Source organism: Thermobia domestica, chromosome 1 (genome assembly GCF_964235325.1).
Source record: "Thermobia domestica chromosome 1, izTheDome1.hap1.1, whole genome shotgun sequence".
Classification (NCBI taxonomy): Eukaryota; Metazoa; Arthropoda; class Insecta; order Zygentoma; family Lepismatidae; genus Thermobia; species Thermobia domestica.
Window position 1 is genome coordinate 375,356,882 of NC_137454.1, and position 27,497 is coordinate 375,384,378.

The 27,497-nt window shown below is 37.6% G+C and overlaps 1 protein-coding gene across 2 annotated transcripts in view; it reads left to right on the plus strand.

Annotated features, from left to right (window-relative positions):
- LOC145664505 (uncharacterized) overlaps nucleotides 1–27,497 on the plus strand; it is a 285,366-nt gene that overhangs the window by 206,604 nt on the left and 51,265 nt on the right. For both annotated transcript variants that reach the window (XM_081731232.1, XM_081731241.1), the window contains exon 2: nucleotides 26,552–27,325. In XM_081731232.1, the coding sequence (XP_081587358.1) occupies nucleotides 26,552–27,325 (774 nt within the window). The remainder of the gene's footprint in view (nucleotides 1–26,551; nucleotides 27,326–27,497) is intronic.

A 27,497-nucleotide genomic window follows, 5' to 3' on the forward strand; every position in this document is an offset into this window, starting at 1 on the left:
GCGCTTTCCGAACAACAAAATCTGAAATCAAATAATCAAAATGAATTCCATTTGCCAGTTCTCTATGAACTGACAAAATTGCAAAGTTAGTCAACCTTGCCTGGAAATGAAATCTTTAAGTTTTACGTCCAACGGTTATGCCGGCTATTCTAAGGGAATGGTGGAATGAAGAAACTGGGAGGAAACGGCAGAACCTGAGAAAACCATCGCACGCAGTGTTTGTCCATCACAAAGTTCACTTGGTGGGAACTGGGATGAAATTAAGGACCTCATGCACCAGCGGTGAACGCTCTACCACTGAGCCACCACGGCCCGTCAACCTCCCCTGGGTCGTAGAAGATGTTAAGTAATTCTTAATTAGCTTTAACTTAGAGAAACTGCCTCACAACTGACAATGCTAATTCGAATCGTTAGAAAAAAGTATGCAAGATTATAACAATAACTGGAACAGAAATACTGATTTTAAATTGTTGAATAAATTGTAAAAGTTTAAAAGGTATCTTGTCTATAGTATCTTCATCTTGTTCTGATCCGGTAGTGAAATTTTACAAACATTTCCTCTCAAACTCTTCCTGTTAATGGAATCAAGTACACTGTGAATTTCAGTGTCCCGTGACAGGAACATCCTGTTTAAATTCAAGGGAAATCTGGTGGATTTTTTCGTTATCCTTAAAATTTTCACTGTGAAGTTGAGTGCCCTGTGACAGAAACATCCCGTTTAAATCCAAGGGAAATCTAGTGGGTATTTTTCGTTATCTTTAAAATTTCCGCTGTGAATTTGAATGTCCCGGGACAGGAACATTCCGTTTAAATCCAAGGGAAATCTAGCGGATATTTCCGTTATCTTTAAAATTTTCAGTGTGAAATTGAATGTCCCGGGAGAGGAGTATACCGTAGAAATCCAAGGGAAATGTACTGGATATTTCGGTTCACTGTAAATTTGAATGTCCCGTGAGAGGAACATCTTATTGAAATCCAAGCGAAATGTACTAGATATTTCTATTATCCTTAAAATTTTCACTTCTGAATTTGACTGTCCCGTGACAAAAGCATCTTGTTGAAGTCTAAGGAAAATCTAGTAAATATTTCCGTTGTCCTTAACATTTTCATTGTAAACTGCAATATCCTGGACAGATATAATATTGTGGGACGTCCAGAGGATATCTCATAGACAGGTTGTATGCAGTGGCGACTCTTGAAGAAAGTTACATTGGGATAAATTAAAAGTTGGTCAGTAGAACCTAAGAAAAGTAGTGATCCTTGCACACAAGAATGAATTCATTAGGTGACTTTTATTCCCTTACCTTATAGAGAAAGAGTTTTAGTTTTTACCGATGAGACTTACCTCAAGAAATTCCAGTGGTTTTCTACATTTATTTATTTATTTATTAAAGAGCAGTTTTGAGTGAAAGAGTGGTCCAAGTCACCTAAAATAAATTATGGTGAAATGATAAATACGACGACTATTTTACTCTTGGAGAAAATCGGTTTAGTATAGGGATGGTATCGAGACGAGACGAGACAAGACTTTGTGCAGTCTCGGTCTCGTCTCGGTTTAAAAATAGCTGTCTGAGTCTCGTCTCGAGTCAAAAATCGCCGTCTCGGTTTCGTCTCGGTCAACAAATGCTTGTCTCGATCTCGGTCTCGGTCTCGAGGGCCAAATCTCGGTCTCGTCTCGAAAGTCTCGAAATAAATAGGTTAAATTAAAATTGTAAAAGTATTATTATTGTAAAGTCTGTCGTTTCTGCTTCTTATTTTTGGCCTTATTCTTGACTTAGAATTATAGTATGCCCATATTTCACTTTCAGCAAAAGACTTTCTCATATGACCTCAGTACTGCCTATACAATTAAACTCTATTAAATTAACTTCAGTACTATACAGTATTTTATTTCCTTCCTTAGTATCAGATATGTTCAATAGCTCCCTACGGATAACGCAACACATAGCAGCATGAATGTATTTAATCGTACCGAAATTGAAATTTTACAATTTCTCATTTATTATACAATACATTCTGTTTTGACTGTCATTTTAAAAACATAATATAACGTTCATTATCTGAACAAATAGGGTAAATTATTACTACAATATATTTTGTTTAAAATTGATCAAATGCTTTATTACCGTTTCACATCTACGTGTTTAATTGACACCTTATAACACGAAATTCCTGAACTTTGTGGTGGGAGCTACGGCACTCATCTTTGCTATATGTGGCCTCGGGTTGCATCACGAAACAAGTTAGATTCAAAGTCAGATGTTTTGCATAGTTCGCGTCTAAATTTAAGTACATTCTGTTTCTTATACAAGTTGCTAAAGTTGTAATGCATTAAATACGCATACGTATATCCACTGCCGTAACATAGATTAAGCTTATTCCTGAGCTCTTAACGGTGCATGTGATCTTTATTCGAGAAAACCAATCATGCGTTCATTACGTTGAAATTTTATATTGATTGAAAATTACTTGCGAAACATGAACATACATATTATATAAGTATATAGGTAATTCGAGCTAGCTGTATGTATTTTCTCTCTCTCGCCAAAACAAGTGATTCTTAACTTTCTACTTTTCTTTTGTATTCATTTTCATAGTTTTGCAGCAACATGAAGTATTAAATAGTCAAATATATATTCGCTGTATGACTTTCGTTAAATTTTGGATCCAATTTTACCCTACCTTACCTAGTAAATTTATACAGTATATATATATATATATATATATATATATATATATATATATATATATATATATATATATATATATATATATATATATATATATATATATATATATATATATATATATATATATATATATATATATATATATATATATATATATATATATATATATATATATGGGTGTGATTGTCTGAACATTAGTGGTAGACTATGTTAAGTCACTTTTTGGTCAAATTGAGTTAGAATACTTTTTAAAATAGACTATGTTCTTTCTAGTGATATAATAATGTAAGTCTAAAGCCATCTTACTACTTTGTAACTACTTAGTATAGTTTGAAAAACAGTATTATAGATCTTATTTAAGGAACCGGTTTTTCACTTCTGTAAAATTACGAAATTATGACTTGGTTTAGTTTACCTCTGAGGTCTCAATATAAAATCATCACCATCATCATAATCAAGCATTATCAATCCACTGCTGGATGAAGTCTTCCCAAGTTTTCTCTACAACTATCTATCTTGGGTAATTCTTTTCCAGGCTATTCCCCAGTGGTTCCTGATTTTGTCACAATTTCTTGTATGCGGACAATTCTTAGGCTGTTTTTGTCACGTGGTATCCAATCTAAAATTGTTTTCGTCTATCGATCATAATTTCATCGTGCAATATGTTCATCACATTTTCCGGTCTATTTTAAACATTATTTCATTAGTAACAGTCATTAGTTGCCAAATATTTCTTTTCTATATATTTGGGCTACAAACAGTTCATATCCTCTACTTTTGGAGTACAGACACGCTACTTTTTGATCTTTGGATCTGGCAACACTGACTGAATTATTTAAATCAACACAATGTAAGAACCCCCATTTGCTGTAATGGCGAGTACGCTTGATTTTGGTTCGCATGGTCCCGAGTTCGATTCCCGGTGGCGGTAATGTTCAACGACCGAAGTTTTTCGGATTCCACTATGATCAGTAACTCCACGTCTCCTTTAGCCGCCCTAGCATAACCGTGAGACATTAAACTAAAACAAAACAAACCAAAAATCAAAACAATGTGTATTACTAACTGCATGTCTTTGAATAATTGCATATAGCTGTATGGTATGGATCGAGTTTGAGGTGGTCGGTGGTCAAACTATAACAAATGAAATGCAGTTAAGGTGTAATTAATTTTAATAAAGCAGTGTTTTAATCTAAAAAATACACCAGCCCTAAGGCTTAGGGAGAACAACTAGTGCTACTGAAAAGTTGTCAGTTACGTTTAATTTCAGTTACAATTTGCTTTTACATGTATTGCTGGAACGAAAACTTTGACATTAACATTATAAGTAGCCCAAAGACTATGAAAAACATCGTGTTTTGAAAACATTCTTGCACCATAAAAAAAATTACGAGTAATTTTAAAATATTTTGCACTTTAGCTACGTTATTTGTACTATATTTATAATAATATTTAGCAATTTATTTAAGTTCCCAACATTGCTTAAAATAATGTAACTGCGACTTGTAATTAAAACTACTGAACACTAATGTTATAATGTTCCTGCCATTTGAGTTATTAGAGATCTTCAAAATGTTGATGCTAGTGATATGTATTGTCCTTTGTTACACTGAATAATATATGTGCTTTTGTGGTTTAATTTATTATCTAAATTAGAAATATGTAGAGCTCTTTCGTGGCTAAGCAGTTAGCCTATGGCGTAAGAGACCCGGGTTAGATTCCCGGCGGGAGCTCATGTGGTTTAGATTCAACATTAATCAGTAGCTTCAGTCTCATATAACCTCGCTGCTGAAAGAGGCGTTAAACTCAATTAAAAAATGAAATGAAATTTTTGAACTTTACGTCCCACGGTTATGCCGATTAGGCTAAAGGAGACTGTGATGATGAGAGATGAATGAAATGGTGGAATGAAGAAAGTGGGAGGAAACGGGAGAACCCCGAGAAAACCCACGCACTAAACTAAATTAACTGAACAGAAATATGTAATAACAAACGTAGTGCAATTTGAGAAATTACAACTTTATATTGCGTTGGCAACATTGCTTGTTTATCTAGTGGTATTGCAGACTATCTAGAAGAATTTCCCCTTAAATATTTCACACAGCATGTTAAAAAAATTCAGCATTTTTAATATATATGACTATTATATATAACTAGATGAAATACCCATTTTTCGCGTGGGACCTGTATTTGGAAGTCAGGGCCTGTGGGGGTATCACTATCTCAGTAACCGCGAAAACTATGTATTTGACAGTAATATCGGTCATTTTGTATTATTTTTACATGTCTCGGTACCCCCTCCCCAGCAGGTGAACCCCGGCCCGTATGAACTTGTAGCTGAATTTAAAAGTCATCGCTAATGGAAGTGACACCATTGATCTCAGTGACCGCAAAAATTATACATTTGACACTAATATCGGCCATTTTGGATTACTTTTACATGTCTCGGTATCCCTCCTGTGAACTCCGGCCCGCAGCTGAAAGGAGTGAATTTGGAGGTTAATGCGATCGGAGTTTCACCATTGATCTCAGAAAACGCGAAAACTATTTGACACTAATATTGGTCATTTTGTATTATTTTTACGTCTCGGTACTCCCCGCCCCTGCAAGTGAACCACGGCCCGCATGCACTGGTAGCTGACTTTGAAAGTCATCGCTAATGGAAGTATCATCATTGATCTCAGTGATTGCGAAAACTATGTATTCGACACTAATATCCGTCATTTTCTACTACTTTTACATGACCCGGTAAACGCCCCTCCTGATTCAAAATTAAAAAAAAAAAAAACGCTTCTTCTTGGTCTGAGGCCTGGGACATGATACTTGTTACCCAAATTTCATAACTCTTGGACTCTCTTCTGGTCCCCAGGCCGCAAACAGGCAATCAGAAAGACAGTCACGCAGACAGACAGACAAACAAACTCTTCCTTTTACTTATATTAGATATGATATACAGGCGAGTGTTAAAGGGGTTATACCTCCCCTTGACGCTCAGCTATACACTGTATAAAATGGGCTTCAATCCTACTTCTTTCTTTACACTCGATAAAATGTCAAACTATGGTTTAGCCCCACCCTCGATCATATCCTGGATCCGCTGGTATATACATACATACATACATACATATATATATATATATATATATATATATATATATATATATATATATATATGTTGAGAGAGGGAGAGAGAGACAGAGATGACTATACACATCAGCAGTGGATTTTGTTTCGGAAGAGGCTTGAGAACGAGTAAGAAATATTTGTGTTGTACGTGCAATGCGAAAAAATGATCACAAATCTATTTCGGGAGGGGCTTCAATCCGATAGCCATCCTCTAAATACGCCACTGAACATTAGTCAACCGTTCCCATATTACTAATACAGCAACGAAAGAAATTTTGAGTAAAGGTCAATCTTAATAGTTGTCTATATCAATATTCGAGACGAGACCGAGACTTTCGAGACTAACCTAAGTCTCGTCTCGGTCTCGTCTCGATTTATAGAGCTCCGTCTCGGTCTCGGTCTCGTCTCGGTAGATAAAAGGCCGTCTCGGTCTCGGTCTCGTCTCGGCATATAAAAGACCGTCTCGGTCTCGGTACCATCCCTAGTTTAGTATCTCAGCAAGGAATTGTCGATGCCTTTCCCTTAAAGATAATGGGCCTATAATTACCTGCTAAATAGAAAAGAAGCTCTCTTGTGAGGTGTTCCTCGAAACGCGTCTTGACTAAGAGCGCGGTAGATAGATGATAAGACTAGATCAATTTCAGGTTAACATTTTTTTTCACCATCAAGGCTACTTTAAAGCAGAATCTACTCAAAGCAGGATTCGAACCATTACTCGAATTTCTATCTAGAATAAGTACCTCAACCGGGTATCGTGTCTGGGACCACACACAAACAGCAAACACTTGCGTTAGTAACTTTTCTTTTCTGTAAGTTAACTGATTAACCTTAAATGCTAGTCATTGAGACAAAATAGTTTTATTTCTTAAATATGTTCAATTGCAATGGTTCTAATGGAATATTTTCTCAATACTTGGCAGAGTTGAACCTCACTTTTTAACTTCATTTTAAAATTTCAGTTACGTTCTTTGCTTCAAGACCCAATCCAACTTGTGATCACTCATGCCTTAATCCCTGAAAAGTAAAATTATCGGCACCCGCGCATGATCATCAAACCATGATGAAGAATAATTACGTTTTAAACTAGTAGCAAACATTTCAGATTTTCCCAGGAGAGGTCAAGATGCCCCACTGACATAACTATTTCATGTTTCTATTACTATATAGCAGGGGCTGATCCAGGGGGGCATCGGATCAACCGCCCCCTCCCCCAGAAGACGAAACTTTCTTACTTTGTGTATAAATAAAACCAATCCCAGAGTTTGGAGCTTTTAAAAGTAACTCTAAGTAGCAGTATTACAACCCACTGCCCCCCAGATATCCGTCCTGGATCTGTCCCTGCTATATAAGAGTACAATTAATTAAAACTATTGATTCCTCAAACTCAGGGGGTAATTGCTCCCCATGCTCTGTCGAAATCATGCCTGTGTTTTAAACAATGAAGTATATAATTTAGTGTGACAAAAGTTACCCGCCAGTTGGAAATCCTATATGTATCAAATAGCAAACCCACCAAGTCACACACTAATATACTCATCATCAGATCCTCAAACTATTAGGCTTAAAACATTAAGAATTTCTATAAATAATCTTCATTGCACCCTAGACTCCACATAAGACCGGATTATACAAAATGGGACCTTGAATTTAGGGATGCCGCAGGATTTTTTCCTAGGGAGGCAAAGGCCAATTTAAAGGAACAAAACACCGATTCTAAGAAGAGCGAAAGTCCAATTCCAAGGAAGGTAAAAGACCAATTTTAAGGGGGCAAAATACTGATTCTAAAGGAGGTCAAAGGGCGATACATAAGTACTGTTACGAATACAATCACACTTTTTTGATGCAAGCGTGCACATTACATACATAATATAAAATAAGAACTATTTACATGTATATGTTTATTAACTACAGTAAACAAACTGTAACTTTATAGTATTTAATATAAATATCCCATGCCGTAGGCGTCGGAGGACTACCGATTGGCAACTAGAGATATCTTGCCAAAAATTGGCAGCCCCGCAGCGACGATCCGCGGTGGCCCCACTTCCGTTTTGACAATTATACCACCAGCGGCAGGAACGCGACGAAACGCCAATGAACAACAAAATTACTCCCCCAAAATATGTTAAGTCGCCTATATGCTTAATTTGCTACATTAAGCAAAGTCTAAAAAACACTTTTAAAAAAGTATTTAAAAAAAATACGTGCCCCAGGGTAGGCGCGAACCACCAACTTTTGGGTTAGTAGGCGCGTGCTCTTCCGATTTAGCCAGGGAGGCAAAGAACAAAACCTCGCTTGTAGAGGCACAAATCTTTGAGGTATATCTAATTTATCTAATCAGAGTGCACCTGTAATCGTGTATATTCGACGATAACCGTTTGAGATTAGATAAAATCCGTTCGCCATGTAATTTTATAACAAAATGACGCACGTCTATTTACTTTATTGTATGGTTCTCCCATATTCATTTTCAAATGATCGGCTACAATTGTAATCTAAATTCATACAGTTATACGCACTCATCTCAAGATTTTTCACTTCATGATGTTGAGGCAGGGGTTATTCTTGACCCTCGTAGCTCACTTTAGGAACAATTTGTCAGGAAAAATAATATATAACAATAGCCGCATTCTCATGACTGGCGATAGTTCGTATTGGTCCCTTCGTGATTCTCCGCGACGAATCGAAGAAGTGCTTACCAAAATGAAGTCCTCGTTGCTACACGGTGGGAACTTCAATGCTCCGACTCTAGATATCTCTTTCGACTCGACGAAACCCTGCCGCCAGCGGCACACTAGCGGCAGTCCTTCGACGCGTCGCTATAGCGACGATCGACATTTACCTGCAAGTGGGTCGCTAGTTGTTGGCGACGTTTACGGCATGGGGTACATTAAGTACTATACTATGTGAGAGCAAATTATAGTACACGTCAGGCTAACTTCGTGTACTATAACCTTCAGCGCGTCAGCCAATCCTGTTGCAGCGACGTTGCCATTTCAAGGATGTAGAGGGTTGCTTTGGCCGAAACTAATATAGAAGCTTTACCTTCCTGATTTGAAGCAATAACTAAAACTTCTAGAATATACTTTTCTCACTCAGAATATTGGTGAAACAACCTTCATTTGTTCGTACTTTACAATCGTTTTGTTTCCCTATCGCTCGGAAAATTTTTAGAACTTTAGTCTCGTTTCAGTCTTGAACAATTGTTTCTCACTTTATCTTGCATCTCGAAAGCCTTGCGATATCTCGTTTTGTGAATTCATACCCCCATTTATTTATTTACTAGCAGAATACTCGTTCTTCACACAAGAAAATACGTTTTGTTTTAAACATAAAGGAGTGAATTTGGATTTAAACGGCATCGGAGGCGTCACTGTTCGTCTCAGTGACCCCGAAAACTATGGATTCGGCATTAATATCGGTCATTTTTATATATTTTCCCCGATTCCAAGTTGTGGGGCTAAATTTGGATTTAAACAGCATCGTAAGTGTCACGGTTCATCTCAGCAACCTCAAAAACTATGAATTCGGCATTAATATCGGTCATTTTCGGTAATATATCTCTCCTCCCCTAACCCCCTGGGGCTGAATTTGGATTTAAATGACATCGGAAGTGTCACTGTTCATCTCAACTACCCTGAAAACTATAGATTCAACACTCGTATTGATTATTTTTAATCATTTTTAAATATCTGCTCCTCCCCCTTCCCCAAGTTGCTGGGCTTAATTTGGATTTGAGTGGCATCAGAAGTGTCACCGTCCATTTCAGTGACCCCGAAAACTATGGATTCGACACTTATATCGGTTAATTTTCGATCATTTTTAAATATCTCTCCCTCCCCCCTCCCGTAATTTGCTCCGTCCAATTATAAATCCCAGGCTCTAACCTAATCTATGTTGAAAATTTGATCGAGATTGGTCGGGTGGTTCAAGACTTATTAAGTCACAAATATAATGACTTTCATTGTATAGATTTTAATTTAAACTAGAAGTTATCAGTGTCCCTGTCATGTCGTATCCGTGACCATTCCATCACTGGTAATTGATCACTAATGAAGCAAATATGAATATAGAAATATTTATCAGCATGTACAGCAATTAGTGATTTTCGTCTTCTTAGTTAACCTTTTGAAGGAAGAACTCTTTCATGAGATGAGAGAAAAGAAGTTTCGCAAATTGTTTTCCATTAAAATAATGCAATTGCTCTGAAAAAGGATAAAAAAGCATAGTTAATTGTGTATGCATGTTGTGTATGTATGTATGTGAAACAGTAAGAAAAAAGTATGTGATTACCTCCAGCCACAAGTACTTCCTTATCTATTGAAGACTGAAGTCAATGGCTTTTTGTTGCAAAAAGTCCAGACTGATGCAACCCATATGTTGTTGTTCACTTCATTTCACTTCCTTGCACTCTTTGTCTTCAACCATCCATCAAATCCTTTTTTCTACAACAGAGGAAGTGTTAATTGAATTTGATTTCGCTTTCATGTTCGTCTTTTGTTGTTCATTTGTTCTCACAGTTTGTCTTTCAGTCAGTGTATTTGTTCCTCTTGAGTTCCCGGGGTTTTCATCCCATCACGTTTGTCCTGTCAAAAACGATGATGTTGTCTGTTCTCATCGTTAAGATTATCCGAAAAACTACAAGTATATATTTCTTTATTACTCAAAAGGTCACTCAGTTCGAGACACATAATGTGTTCATTGAACTTAAAATACATACGTAGATACAAAATAAAAATCCCTGTCTTAAAATTGAATAGGATCATAATCTGCAGGTGGATTTGCAGTTCTCTTCGCTTATAGCCTGGCCGGCGAACGATGATTTCTGACAGCTCAGCTCGCGAGGACGACTGAGGAGTGCGGTATTGCCATGTGTTTCTCGCGCAAGGAGAGAATCGTCTGCTTCCTCGTTGAGAGCAAGAGGGGGTGATTGAAACTTTGGCAATGTGTGGTGGTTACCATGGAGACGTGACAGGTTCTGAGTCTAAGGTTGGTTCACCTGCTGCCTTCTGCTCGCTCGCCATGGCCTTGTGCAAAGCTGTCAGAAATCATCGTTCATCGGCCAGGGTATAGTGGCCAACGTACGCCTTTGGTGACGGTGTGTCTGGTTGTATTTCCGGCGGGAGAGCCTCGAAATTTTGACTCATTAGGGTGGTTCGGATTCTATTTTAACTGTAGGTCCACGTCTCATTAAGCCTCGGTGCTGACAAGAGTGCTGAACTTCAACTAAACACTCAACTTACCAACTAATAAAACTAACTAAACTAACTACCTAACCTAACTAAGTAGCCCCATGTAGTGTAGTCGCTAACACTCTTGTCTTTGATGCAAACGGTCCCGGGTTAGATTCCCGGTGGGGACACTGGATCGAAAAAGTGTAAAAGCGTTTTCAGGCCAGCAATACTGAGTGAGGTTTTCCTGGGTTTTTCTTATTCACACCAGGCAAATTCCGGGATGGTACCTAATGTATAGGTCCCAGGACGCTTTCATCCTTCCCTGTCCTCGGGTAGTGTGATCACTGGGAGACGTCATATTTCATGTGCGACGGGCTAACATGGCCATAGATGCCGAAAGCACAGAAACCTAATTCCTAATCCTAATCCTAGTGACGGGCTAACATGGCCATATATGTCGAAAGCACAGAAATCTAATTCCTAATCCTAATCCTAGTGACGGGCTAACATGGCAATAAATGCCGAAAGCCCAGAAATCTAATTCCTAATCCTAATCCTAGTGACAAACTAACATGGCCATAGGTGCCGAAAGCACAGAAACCTAATTCGTAATCCTAAACGTAACCTAACTAAACTAACTAGTTAAACACTAATTAACTAATTTTTGTGTGTAATCGCAGCAAATAAAGGCCTTCTTATCAGCAGTAAAATTGTGGAAAGGACATTAGGGCCACATGTAGTCTGCCAATGACTTCCAACGTTACAAACAATTTGCCACCTGCCTCTGATATCAGGATGATCAAGAAAATTGAACTGTTTGTTCTTATGTTGAATAGCATCCGCCGTTGGCTGCAAAGCTCGGAGGCAGTCGTTCTTTCAGAAAAAATGTTCCGGGGGGGGGGGGGGGCACACGTAGAATTCCGGCAGGGCACTTCTGCTACTATTTTATTTATTATTATATTATAGACTTATTATTTTGGTCTCGTTCGGGGGGGCACTTTCAGAATTCCGGGTGGGGGGCAGTGCCCCCCAAAAAACATGTCTGAAAGAAACACTGCTCGGAGGTGTCTGGTGCAAGGGATTTAACTATCAAGATAACTAAATGTCGACGGAAGATTCCATATTTGCCAGTGACCATCTCTAGAACACTTCTAGAAACTCAGATATTTCTTTATGTCCCAGAAATGAACTTTTTGCTAATTCCTACGGAACATTTCTCAGCTGTTTGAGAGAAAGTCTTTTGAATATGAAAATAGTGTCCCCAGATATATCCATGGACACCCAAGGAAAATTCCTGTTCATCTGGTAAAAAAAAAAAAAAAAAAAAAAAAATTCTGGTCGAGGCCTTTATTTTACTTTAGATAACATGGCTCTACCAGGAATCGAACCCCGGGTATCAGATACTGTTAACCGTGTAGTCACAAATAGGCTCTAATAGAACTTTAAATTTCCACAACAAATGATTAGAATCATTCAGTTTCTTTACTTAATTTCAAAGCAAATTTTGCTCTAAACAAGTCAAAGAACATGCAGAAATATTGATGATAACAGCTGTCAATCATGCACAGTATTTTTCAATGAAACCTGGCTTATGATTCCTCTCTGAAAAACTGTGGTTGCAGTCCATAGACGAAATTAAATGAGACAAATATGTGTGTATATAATTTTTGACCAATTCATATCTTTACATGTAGTACTGTGTCATTGTTAGAATTAAGTAAGTCACTGTTAGGAGTATTATGTTACTATTAGGAACATTGTCACTGTTAGAAGTATGTACGTCACTATTAGAAGTATTGTGCCATTATTAAGAACATGTGTGACTGTTAGAAGTATGTACGTCACTATTAGAAGTATTGTGCCATTATTAAGAGCATGTGTGACTGTTAGAAGTATGTACGTCACTATTAGAAGCATTGTGCCATTATTAAGAGCATGTGTGACTGTTAGAAGTATGTACCCCACTATTAGAATTATTGTGTCACTATTAGGAACATGTGTCACCGTTAGATGTACATATGTCACTGTTAGAAGTATTGTGTCACTACTAGGAGCATATGGCACTGTTAGAAGTAATATGTCATTGTTAGAAGCATGTGTATGACTAGTTGAAGTATTGTGTCACTGGTAGAAGCATTGTTGCACTATTAGAAGCATGTGTCACTTTTAGAAGTATGTACGTCACTCTTAGAAGTATTGTGTCACTATTAGGAACATGTGTGACTGTTAGAAGTATGTAAGTCTCAGTTAGAAGTATCGTATCGCTATTAAAAGCATATGACACTGTTAGGAGTAATGTGTCATTGTTAGAAGCATGTGTATCACTAGTTGAAGTATTGCGTCACTGGTAGAAGTATTGTATCACTATTAAGAGCGTGTATCATTGTTAGAAGTATAGTATCACTATTAGGAGAACATGTGCATCAGTTAGAAGATGGCAAAAAATAGATACAACTTACTATACCAAATTTTTGCATACGAATAAAGATAAAAAAATCGTATATCTTTAATAATAATAAATTAATATCTGCTTGTGTGTTTTTAAGCTTTTTGCATAGAGGAAAACCTCCTAAAGTGCTTCAATTTGATACAGAGATAGATCTTTACCAGAGCTAATCGCGTACAAAGGCTTTTTATTGACTTTTGGCTCCGAGGAGTAGGAGAAGGTCAATGCTAGGTGTATTTCCTCTGTGGTTATTTTTAAGAATACCTTGTCTGTATGCAGCCCACATTGCCCTGTGCTATGCGGGCTTACATAACATCATAGGATAAAATACCCGTGCAATGACATTATTGTGAAGAATGTCTTTAGGGATATTTTTCTTCTCCTCTTTTTAACCAAATTCTGATTTAAGACCTGGCAATTGTGAGTCCTTACAGCTAGTAATACATAATTAAACAAATAATATGTGCCAGAAGAATAAAAGTTATTATCTATTATTTGTAACGAAGAACGTAACTTTTAGCGCTAAGAACTGATTCTCAAGTACCTCATTTTGAAGGGTTCCCATGCGATTTTTTGATTGACACATTCAAGTGTGTCACCCTTGGACAATATTATCATTAAACAGAACTAAAGCTTAAGGCTTATTCAGAGTTTTAGGTTATATCTTGTTAACTCTACTACTGTATGTACTGCCCTCTTGCCAGGATCATAAGGCAAAGTTTGAGATGAGGCTATATATACTTTAATATATTAACAGATGGCGCGATAATCATATAACATCAGTTTTCAGATTTACAAAAAAAAAGTTTCTTTTAATTTTCTCGAAAATTACGCATTAGAATATCTGTTTGTTGGGCTCAGTGAGATATAATCTGTTATTATGATTTTTTAATAGAATCTTTGAGTTTAATGTCCCTCGATTAAGCCCTTGGGACTAAGGGAGACGGATGATTAATGCAATTGAATGGCGGTAGAAAAATTGGTGGAATGAGAAAGTACGAGGAAATGGGAATACTTGGAGAAAACCGATGGGCACGATGTCATCTACCATAAATTTACGTGGCTGAGGATCGAACCAGGAATCCCAAGCACCAGAGGTAAGCGCTCTACCACTGAGTCATCCATGCCCTCCTTGTGATTTTCTACTTGTACGGTAATAGTATTGTGTAGAATTTAAGTCAAATTATTGAAATTTCGTACACACAAAAGCTAAACGGCGTGACAAACATTTTGGCATTTGAAGACGGCGCTCCAAGTTCCTTTTAAATGCTGCTAGCAAATGAGAGGCCAGCGGTATTGCCACGTTTATTTTGTACACATCCACATATATCCTCTGTTACCTGATCGCGCTGTAGTTCGTCTGTTTAGCCATAGCCACACCCCTTTACCACTTGGCAACGTCGCGTTAGAGCTTGCGTTTTATCCGTTTAGCTGAAATGCCAAGATGTTTGCCATAGACTTTAGTTTAAAAAAAAACCGTTTGAAGACAATAGCGACTTAAAAAAAAAAAAAACAGTAAGCAAACCTTTTTAAAAAGTGTTTTCTGCTTTCAGTGTGTTAGTAGCAAGAAAACTATGTTCTTTGAATCACTTCTCGGTCAAACAACAGCGGCTTGAGTGTACACTTTTACTGACAACTATGCATTTTCTGAAACATTTTTTTGTTGTGGTTGTTTCTAAAGTACTATCTGTTTTTAATCCTTTTGTCAATGTGAGGATTGTTTTATATATACACATTTATTACTCCTTTGATACTCGAAATTCCTGACATCTCCAGACAGTCTTGTAAAATTAAGTCTTCTGAATAATATGTTAACAGATTAGAGAGCAGTGTGTGTCCCTAAAATTAAAAGAAAAAAAAAATGTCAACGGCCTTTGAATTATTTTTATGGGACACATGTATAAGGGTTAGGATTACTCACCTAAATCTTGTGAATCATTTTTTCCAATCTCCTTCTTTTATTAGTGAAAGGAATTTTGGGGGGCATTCAATCATTGGCTTTATTGGTGTATATCGAAAACAGAGTCCTTGTCTTTCTTAAAAAAGAAAAAAAAAAGTGCAACATCCGATTTACTAAAATTTGTTCTGTTCTTCGTCGCTCATAAACGATAAAACACCATTCTCTTTTCCCACAGAGAATAATACTTCTAGCAGTTGCTTTTTTCTCTTTCTAATGTCTACAGTACAAGCACAACTTACAGGATTTTGTGTATATCACTGGCGTACGCAGTGTTATTATTTTTTCAGGGGACTGGAATCGAAATACTGTACATCATTAATTGAATTTAATGAAATTCTTTATAATAAAGCAATAAAAAATCTGTAATCTAGCTGTTAAAACTGTTTTTATTTTAGTTTATTTTCGACTTGTTTTACATGTCAAGGTTAAGACTATAGCAGACTTATCTATGATACAAAATTCAAAGACTATTTACAATAAAAAAAATTAGAAAGTAAAAAAAATACAAGAAACAAATAGACATTTATTTACACAAACACACACACAGACGCACACACACAACACAAATATTATAGTACTTCACTAAGATACAGGGTGTTTCAAAACAACACCGACAGCGTTTGGGAGGTGATTCCTGACACCAAGACAAGACGAAAAGTATAGACCTACCTGTGTGCTCAAAATCCTTCCTTTCGGAGTTATAGGCTGCCGAGAGCATGAAAAAATGGACTTTAAAGGTTCATAATGCCAATACTATGGGATCTACCGTAGTCGGGTAAAGACTTTATATAGGAACTAGCATGTGCCCCATTCAAATATATATGTTTCAGAATCGTGCGGTACTTTCGCAGCAATTTTTAAAGAGGTAGTTGGTGAGTACTTCAAATTATATGCACGTAGTCAAACTGCTTCTATAAAAATTGTTGCGTGAGTACCTTAGGATTTTGAAACATGTATTTTTGTGTAGCGCTCATATTAGTTCTTAAGTGAAGTCTTGACCCGACTATAGTAGGTCCCATAGTTTTGGAGCTATGGACCTTTAAAGTTCATTTTTTTCATGTTTTCAGCAGCCTATAACTCCGAAGCATTTGTGCACCCCGGTTGGTCTATACTTTTTCTTATCTTGATGTCAGGAATTACATCCTAAATGTTGTCGGTGTTGTTTCGAAACACCACATGTTACAATATATAATAGTGATGAGTTTTATATCCGTATGACTCCTATGGGACGAGCTTCTCTATTGGCTCTCTGAACATTCAATTCTGCTTCGAAAACAATAAATTGTAACCTGCCCTCTTGAAAGACACTACAGAGCTAGACTCACTTATCGAAGTTGGCAAAACATTCCAACCACTACAGATTTAAATTATGTATGATTTCGAGGAATAAGTAGATCTTTGGAAAGGAATTGCAAGCAGGCCGTTAAAACGTAATCTTGTGTTCCTGTCATGGAAAGCGCTTTAAAAATTAAGGTGTTTTAGAGGGTAAGAAGGATCTGTAAGAGTAAGTACCAACGAGTGCAATTTACGCCGTTGCTGCATCTTCAGCCATTATAGCTTTTCAAATAATGGTGTTACATGATCAGAGAATTTTAAGTTAAAAATAAAACGTATGTAGGCATTTTGCACCCGCTGCAAACGGTTTTATAAATGTATATCAGTTAAGGCGATGTTACATATAGTATCACTAAAGTTTGAACAAGAGTTTTTTTTTTTCAACTGTATTGATAAAAAGTTCTTTTTTTTTAATTTGCTGAGGAAACGACAAATTGCAAAATCCTGCTTGCACGATGTGTTAATTTGACCAGACCAAGTTAAATATTTGTTAAATATGACGCCAAGATTTTTCACAGAGGAAGAGAAGGGAATATTTACGCTGTCTAAAGTTATATTGGAAACAAGTGAAACATCTATTAACGTAGTTGCACGTTCGGAAGCAATTAAAATTGACTTAGATTTGACTGGATTTATAATCAAACAATTATCTGTTGACCTTTTACCCAAATTACTCAAGTCTTCGTTCATCTTTGTTATATATGTATCTATTTGCCTTGGTGAAGAAGATAGATACAATTGAACATCATGCGCATACATGTGATACTTGCAGTGTTTTAGAGATTGTGGTAAGCCATTAACATAAAGACGGAAAAGAAGAGGCTCTAAAATACTACCTTGAGAAACCCCACAAGGGAGGTTGCGCTGATCATAAACTAAGTTGGACTACCACATACTGTTTTTCGGTCGCATAAATAATTTTGGATTCACTTAGAAGTTGGAGTATAGAAGCTAAATTTTGGTACAAGTTTCTACACCAAAATGCCGTGGTTTACTGACTGGAATGCTTTGCTATAATCCAGTGAAATAAGAATGGTTGTCTCTCTCTTGTCCAAACCAGAGAGTGGATCCGCAGTTACACTGGCAAAGGCTGTAGAAGTGCTGCAGAGTTTACAAAACCCAGATTGAAAAGTGTCTAAAAAAATTACAATCTCGAGAGTTTAATTATAATATTAAAATTGTAATAATTTTTACACACAATTCAGCTAGGTTATACTAAATGCAAATAGTGCAAACTATTTCTGTGTGAACGATAGAAAATAATACTAGTAGGATAAATAGACCTTGTATGCCTTGGACGAACTCGAAGCACGATATAGGCCTAACCGGAAGAGGGAGTGGCAGTAATGCTATCCTGTACTTGCATCAGTTATTAGTATGGCAGCATTTATTGTACTACAACTTGTCAACAATGCTGAAAGTTTGCCAAGAGGATTGTATGAAATAACATCTGGTTTCAAAACAAAATTTAGAAAACTATTCAGAATAAATGTTTGTCTAAGTATTAATATTGTCGAATATCTGCACACCATGTCTGGATTTTAGCTCGTAATTTACGTAAGGAATTATTTTTCTATTTTTAAAAAGACGAACTGGAATTTGAATCGTTTGATTTTTACTTGTCTATTTTTCAATTGTATTTAAATATATCTTACTTAGTCAAAATTAAAGGTATTTATAATTTTAATCAGTGGCGGATCTACAAGGTAAAAACTTGGGGGGGGGGTAGCCAGAATCCAGACTATGATGGGTATATCAAGAGTCTACTATAAACTTTCAAAAATATATAAATAATAGCTTAAATTAATTTTACCACTCAAAAACTGGGGGCCTAGGTCAGGTCCCCCCGTCCTCGGGCTAGATCTGCCACGTGACTTAATAACTCTTAAACCATCCGACCGAACTCGATCAAAGTTTCAACATACATAAAGTTCGCGCCTAGGATGGTTTTCTTTTTCCTTTCACTTTGAGGGTCAATTAGAAGAGGGGGATATATATATATATATATATATATATATATATATATATATATATATATATATATATATATATATATATATATATATATATATATATATATATATATATATATATATAAATGATTGAAAATCCCCGATATTAGTGCCGAATCCAAATTTTAAAAGTTTTCGGGTTCGCTGAGATGAACAGCGACACTTCTGATGCTGTTTAAATTCAAATTCAGCCCAGTAACTTGGGTGAGGGTGATATATGAAAATGGTGTCCTCCCGCTTGCGTACATTCCCACTTCTGTACATATCAGAATCCTTCCTAGTTCCGTACAAGTGCCAGATACAATGAAATGTCATGATTTAAAAGCGATATAAGAATTCCCACTTCCGTACAGGCCAATAGCTGGCACTATTTCTCTAATTTTTTTTTTTTTTTTTTTGTTAGTTTTTGAGCAAAAGGGAATATGGAACCTAAAGGTTTCGTTTCGAGTAGCAGCCACAGCGAATAAGAGTCCTTAAATAGTTATACATTCAGTTCTTCTTTATTAGTGGCACATTTAAGAGCTGCAGAAAACTCTTTTCTCAAATTTTAATAATTCATGCAGATATTGGAAGTTCAATATAAGAAACTAATGTGATTCCAGTGGTTTTAGGCCTTCTCCCGAACAAGAGAGAGCCTATATATGAGAGGTTCCTTTTTCTTTTTCTTTAAACTAATAAAGAAAGAAGTCCTGATTTGAAATCCTGAAGTTGTAATAGTAGACTTCAAGGAAGCAGTTTTTGGGACAATTTTCCCTTCAGCTTGCACAAGTCGGTGCAATTTTCACTTTAATCAGATATTCTGTCACTATGGCTCAGCGACGCAAGGATGCTTAATATATATATATCTCAGTGATCTCTAACAATACGCCAGATATTCAGCCACTACAACTTAACCATGTAGAGATGCTTAAAATATCTCAGTAACCTCTAACAATACGCCAGATATTCAGTTACTATGGTTCAGAGACGCAGAGATGTTTAATACATCTCAGCGATCTTTAACAATACCCCAGATATTGGTATTTTAGATAATATCCAGAACAGCGTAACCGACAACCTCAAAGGTATTCCAGCAGAAACCTTTTAGCACTGCTACGAGGAATTGGAACAGCACTTCGATCTCTGTGTAGCTGCCCAAAGGAAATATTTCGAGGGGAATGATCTTTGATTTCTAAAAAAATAACAAAATTCATCGTAAGCAGAAAATCGGTCTTTTTCAACATATCTCGTTTGTTCAAAAATCTGTGGAATACTTACTCTTTTTATATTATGCTCGCTGTATTGCTTTTAATTACATTTTATGACATTTTCTAACGTAGACAATATTATAAGTTCGTCTTAAATGCTACGGAGAAAACTGAAAGGTAACATAGTATTTCATCACTGAAAAATGTTTAAAACAACTTATCGATCAAAAATAAATAACGTTAAGTTGACTCAAGAAAGAGTGAGTTTCCCATAACATTTTATGAAGCCCTGAAGGAGATTTTTTAGAATATTGTTTTAGTTACATTCCAAGCTATCATAAAATGCTTCATCTCCAGACCTCCAACGCCTTCCATTCATAAAGTCGTGAGAAAGTCTTAGTACTGTCACGGAAATTCCGTGCTTAACTGGCAGACATCGCATCACATCACGAACTTAAAAAAAAAAAATCTATTGAGAGATCTTAGAAGAAGAAGAAAGTATATGACCTTTCCACTCCTGTCCTGCTGGTTTTCTGTGGCTTCTAGCAACCTGTAGTTTCGTATATGACTTCATTTAGGTACCTACTTACTTAATTCGTTTTCTTTCTTTTATCCAAAGTCTAAAGGTGACTTTTTTCTTTAAAAGTAACGTTCTGTGTATACCTAAGTTGAAACATTTCTTGCACATTTTCCATGAGAATACAGTACTAAGCACAAAACTTCAATTTTACATTATTACGAGGAGTAATCGGAAAGTAAGGTTACCAAGCCTGCAGTGAAACGTGTATAGATATTATTTCATACAACCAATACAGCCAACATATAATACATACATTAGATTATTTGTCGACATAGTCTGCATATCGGTTGAGGCACTTGTCGCATCGTAGGATGAGTTTGAAGATTCCCTCCTGGTAAAAATCTTGTCCTTGCGTGTTAGCTGCGTGTTCAGCTGCGTGTTGTCCACCACAAAGTTCACTTTGCGCGAGCTGGGATCGAACCAAGGACCCCATGCACCAGAGGTGAACCCTCTACTACTGAGCCACGGCGGCCCCAGATATCGATAGTGTATACAAAAGGTGATCGGAAAGTAAAGTACGAAGTCTGCAGTGAAATCTGTATATATTATTTCATACAACCAATACAACCAACAGATAGTACATACATAAGGTTATTTTTCGACATAAGTCTTCATATCAGTTGAGGCACTTATCGCATCGTGGCACCAGTTTAAAGATTCCCTCCTGGTAAAAATCCTCTACTTGCGTTTTCTGCCACGTTGTCACGAAGTGTTTCACCTCCTCGTCTGAAGCAAAGCGACGGCCTCCTAGGTGCTTCTTCAAGTGCGGGAGTAGGTGAAAGTCGCTTGAAGTGGGTCTGAACTGTAGGGAGGGTGGTCAATGATATCCCAGCAAAACTGCTTCAACCCGTGTGGTGGTCTTCTGGGCTATATGCGGGCGTGTTGTTTTCTCTACCAGCCGCAAACTTTCGACACCATTCTGCAACATGCTGACGAGACATTACAGTCTATCCGTAAACTTCTACCAGCTTCCGGTGAATTTCAGCAGCAGTTATATGTTTTGCCTACAAAAGTCGAATAACTGAACGGATTTCTTCGCGAGACCAGTTTTCTAAACGAGTCGCCATTTGTGTTTACTTACAACTAGCGCCGTAGATGAAGGGTGACTGAAATTCTCCACAGTTGCCAACTCTATGTGCTAAAGTTGTCGCACACTTCTCATTCCTCTACAATAGACGAAACATCAGAAATATAGGCCTTGTAACCTTAGTTTCTGATACACCCTCGTACTTGCGTTTAACTATAATAAAAAGAATATCCAAAGATGAGACACAACATATACCAGCCGAAAAATCTTATCAAAATGCAAATTATAAGTGTGAAAATCCTTATGAGTAGTTTTCGAGAAAATCAACAAAAAACTATTTTTTTTTTGTCCAACGATAACCTTGATACCTATGCGTTAACTGCTCCTAAAGTATATATTCTCACCAGTGACGTATTTAGAATTTTGTTTCGGGGGGGGGGAGTTATGCATAACACGTGAATAAGCACTTATATTTTCCTTTTGGGTGCCGACAAATTTTAATGAAGTTTTCCATATAACGGATTTATTGCGGGAGTGCTTGAGCCCGATAGCCTCCCCCGAAATACGCCACTGATTCTCACCAACCTTTACTTATGATTCTAGCAAGATGAAAATACAGAGTATGGTTAATGAGAGTCCAAAATTATAATTTACTTTTGAGCAGTAAGTGTTGTTCAGTAATACGGTAATAATGCACAGCACAGACTCCCGCTCATTCAACTTAACATAACAGAAGAGCAGATCAGTTAACAAAAAGTTGGATAGGGCCAAGGATCTTATAAAATAGAGGATCTGCCCTTACACCAAAATCTTGAAGCCCTACGTCACAGTTTCACCAACCCTACTCTGCCCACTCCACCCAATAGGATCGCAATGTTTTGAGCCAACAAACATGGCAGAAATGAAAGTAGCCAATCAGACGATGGAGGAAACGAGAGTAGCCAATCAGACGTGCCGATTAGTGCTCTCAACGGGTCGGGTCGGGTTGAAGACCGACCCGACTGACCCGAACCGTGATCCGACCTCATTGAGCTGACCCGACAAGCCGATCCGAGCTGACCCGATTGACCCGACCCGAACTGACCCGATTGACCCGACCCGACAACCCGACCCGAATAGCCTGACCCGATAACCCGACCCGATTTGATCCGACCCGACCCGAGCTGACCCGATCCGAGTCGGGGGGCCGCGGTGGCTCAGTGGTAGAGCGTTCACCTCTGGCGCATGGGGTCCCGGGTTCAAACCCTGCTCCCGCGAAGTGAACCTTGTGGTGGACAAATACCGTGTGCGTGGGTTTTCTCGGGGTTCTCCCGTTTCCTCCCACTTTCTTCATTCCACCATTTCATTCATTTCTCATAATCACCGTCTCCTTTAGCCTAACCGGCATAACCGTGGGACGTAAAACTCAAAGATTTCATTTCATTTCCGATCCGAGTCGGGTCGGGTCGGGTCGGGTCAACCCGATCCGTTTGAGAGCACTATGGTCAGGACACTGAGTGAACGCCAAAATGCACTCCCATTGGGAATTAAACCCGGACCACGTGTACCGAAGTTTTACACGTTAACCACTAGCTAGATCAAGCGGTGGATTTGTATATGCGTCTTAATGAATATTTGGCACTTTTGAGGTTTGGTTATTTCTTTTTATAACTGATACCAATGTCCGACGTGGGAGAAGTTTATTTTTTTTTCTTGCTTTAGTTCTATGTGACGAAATTTTTATTCAAGGTCATTGGAGGAGACAAAAGGAAATCGTTTAACTATAATGATAAGAGTTGAGGAAACAGGAGAACACCTGTGATTTTTTCCAAGCCTTCAACTTTCATTCCAATATAGGTTCTTATGATTCCGGGACCCGTGCCACTTTGATTTTTCTTTCTTGGTAATTAAAACGTATTTTACAGTATATATAGTTGCACGTAAGAAGATACATAATATGAATTTTGTAATTTAAAATATAAAAGTACAGTATGATATTTAATTACAAAGTACTAATTTTATTTTATCACTTTCAGCCCAACAAATGAAATTCAAACAATTCGCTCCCTGGGTCTTGGTCATCAATACTGCGTCTTATTCTTTGTCTTGCAGTCAAGTCTTGGTCCTGCATTTCGTAGTTTTGGTGGTCTTTCATGCTATACAAGAGCCAAGAATGCTCGCCTCATCGGTACAAATGAAGACCAAGTGTGATTTTGATTATGGTCTTTCATACTATACGGAAAGCAAGAAAATATGCTCATCGCTACTTGGTGATCACCAAAACAAGGCCAAGAGCAAGATTACTATGCAATTCGTCTTGCATATCCAATCTTTATCTTGTTCTTGTATCGATGTCCTTGGGCTTGGTGAAATAAAATGAAATATTCAGTTTAAGGTCCCTCGATTCTGCACCGAGGCTAAGGGATACGGTGACCATGAGAAATGAATGAAATGGTGGAATGAAGAAAGTGGGAGGAAACAGAACCCCGAGAAAACCCACTACACGGCGTTTCTCCGTTTCTCTACTTAACACAAGCTGGGATCGAACCATGGATAGCATGCACCAGAGATGAACTCTCTACCACTGAGCCACCGCAGCCCTGCTTGGGCTTGGTCGTCCATATCCAATCATTCTTTTAGCCTTGCTTAACATGTTAGTTGCCATGTGGGTCCGATCGGACCTACTGGAGTGATCTAAGAAAATGTTCTTGTAGGTCCGATGGGACCCACAATTTCTAATTCGTCGAATTGATGTTAGAGTACTTGTATTGTTAAATCCTGTCTCTACTGTTATTGAACTGTTGTGTTTTTATTACACATGTAGGTTTTGGTCTTTGATATTGATTATTAACGCCGCTAGGGGCGCTAAATACCAAGTAACAAGCATTTGTTGCTTTTGTAGACCCGATCGGACCTATGTTTTGCTTTTTCAGTGACATGTTAAAAAGTTTAACAATTGATTCATTATTTATTCTAATTTATTTTCACAAGATGTCAGTGTCCCTGTCATTTGCTGAATTTTCAGAAAAGTCTAGATCACTACACTGCTATTACTAATGAGATCGAGTTCTGCGCATATTTCTTCGTTTTTCATTGCACAAAGATATTACTTATTAGCACTAAAAGCAAGATGAATATGTCCACACTTCTCACTTCTGCACAAGTAGTAATAAACAAATAACTTTCTAACAGAGTTGCCAGTTCAACTGTAATTTATCCCCTTGCCCATAAACAAAATATACACACGTAGGTCCGATCGAACCCCCAACTTTTATGCACGCGGATTCACTACCACGCCTTAGATTATGTTTCAATATTATGTTTAAAAAATATGAACAAAACAAGAATAATGTAAGTAAGTACGCTTGGCACTCTACCGGTGAACAACAAAATTCACCCTTGGCAGCAACGTGTTAAACAACTTCTAGTTTTGTTCTAAATCCAGACTCCATATTGGCGTAGATATTAATATTACAGTCGATTGGTAAAATCAATCTTCCACATTTAAAAATTAAAGTACACACAAGTACAAAAATAAGCATTTACCATAAAAACACTAGCTGCAAGTGTTCAAAATAGATTTATGGCTTCTATAAAATCAATTGAAAATTGCTATTTTTAATTAGGCAGCTAGTGAAAAACAGCAGCTTTCGACTCCAGCCGAGTTTAAGCTCAACCTAAACTCAGTTGACCAAAGTGAACTGACCCGACTGACCCGACCCGATAACCCGACCCGACAACCCGACCCAAGCTGACCCGATTGACCCGACCCGACAACCCGACCCGAGCTGACCCGACCTGACAACCCGACCCGACCTGACCCGACTGACCCGACCCGACAACCCGACCCGACCCGTTTGAGAGCACTGTGCCGATGCTCGGTTGTTTTTTGGCTTCCTTATTTAATAGGATGAAGATATATATGAGCAGATCCTCTATTTTATAAAATCCTTGGATAGGGCAGAGATTTATAATTGTAACTTTCTGCCTGTCCACATAGGTTTAAAAAAAAAACTCACTGTTTGTACGCAAGTCCGCTCTTATTCATATTTTCTGACTTCTTATGCAAGTATTTTATACTTGCAACAATCACTTTAATATATAAAATTGAAAGTGATTACGTTTCTGATTTCATAATTCTTGAACCGCCCGACTGATTTCAATCAAATTTTCAACATGGATGAGGTTCGAGTCTGCAATGGATTTTATCATTTCACTATAACGGTGCAACTTAGGGGAGGGATAGGTATTCAAAATGATCGAAAATGGCTGATATTAGTGTCGAAACCATAGTTTTCTGGGTCGCTGAAATGAACAGTGACAGTTTCAACACCGTTTATATCCAAATTCATCCCTACAACTTGTGGGAAATATATAAAAATGATCGAAAAGGAATTATAACAGTGTCTAATCCATAGTTTTTGGGGTCGCTGAGATGAACAGTGCCACTTTCGATGACGTTTAAATCTAAATTCAGTCCGTTATATGCAAAATGAAACGATTCTCCCCGCGCGAAAAACGGGTATTCTGCCAGTAATATCTAAAATTGTTCTTTTCTCCATCACCATTCCTAACACCCTCTCGTTCGTTTTCCACTCGTCCCAACTAATTCTGTCCATTCTTCCCCACACTCATACTTCGAAAGGTTTCCAGCCATTTTTAATCATTTTTGCGTAATGTTCATATTTCTCCCCCATAATACTCCGCACGAAGCATTTTATAAGTCTTTTCCCAACTCTTTATTCAAGGTGTCCTGAGAAGTGGCAATGAGTAATCCTTTCGCTGAACTTAGCATAATATTGTTTTCAATATTCGTAGACCTTATTGTACACGTGCTGCTTAGCTTAATTCTTATTTTAAATGCTATTAGTTTGTAACTGATAATACTATGACCATTTCTGGAAGATAATTAATCGTATTTGAACAAATGACTGAAGAAACATTAAATATTATTTTTCCTTTCAATTTTTGCTTGACATTTTGGTAATGGATTTCGAGGTAGTAAACAATAATATTTTTCTCCTTTTTTTTTCAGCACAAGAGACAGATCTACAGAGAACAGGTGCTGCCACGAACTGGAGGAAAGATCCCCGAAGAAGCTTTCAGAGTGGATCGTTTAGTGTTGAACAAACTTAACAAAGAAGGTATTGCCATTCCGGACGGAGTTCTTCTAGAAACTAGGAAACATAAAAGTGTAGACGTCACAGAAGACCCAGAAGATGAAGTAGCAGTAATCAAAATCGTCCAAAATCCAGACGGAAGATACGTGCCACCCGAAGGACAGTACCAATATGAATACCCTCCAGTTATAGATTCGACGTACATCATTCGCCCTCCGATTGGCAGTTACATCCGTGACCATCCAGCCCCCACACACTATGTTGTACCAGTGAAAACCCAAACATTGTCGCCATACCCATCTGGATACCCAGTGGGCTTTGCCAATGGCTTTAGTATTTTTGGTAACGGAGGTGTATTTGCCGGCCGTGTCCATCCACCATTGGTTCCTTTCTACGCTCCAAGAGCTGTAAATTTTGAACCTAGTTTCGGACTATTCTTTGATGCCCATAATAGGTTACGTCGAGGGTATCCAGAGAGGTATCGTGCTGTCCGCCAGCTTCCAGTGCCTGTAGTTAAAGAAGTAGCTGAAGCTATCAATGCCAATGTAGCTCTTAGTGACAATACTGTAAGAGGAAGGGCAGGAATTGACTACCCTGCTCTAGTGAACATTCCTAAAACAAGTTTTAGGTGTAGTTCAAAAGTGAATTTGAGGAGTAGGATATATGCTGATCCTGAAACAAGGTGCCAGGTGAGTATGATTTCTTTCCTTCAACTACTTAAGTGATGTTTACTGTGTTCATTGACAATTAAGATAGAGATACGATATGTGCTTGGTTCGCCCTGCCTTACCCCCAAAAATATGTAATGTTAGATTAGAGTCACCAACTAACACATTTTGTTGCTTCTTTGGCTAACGATTA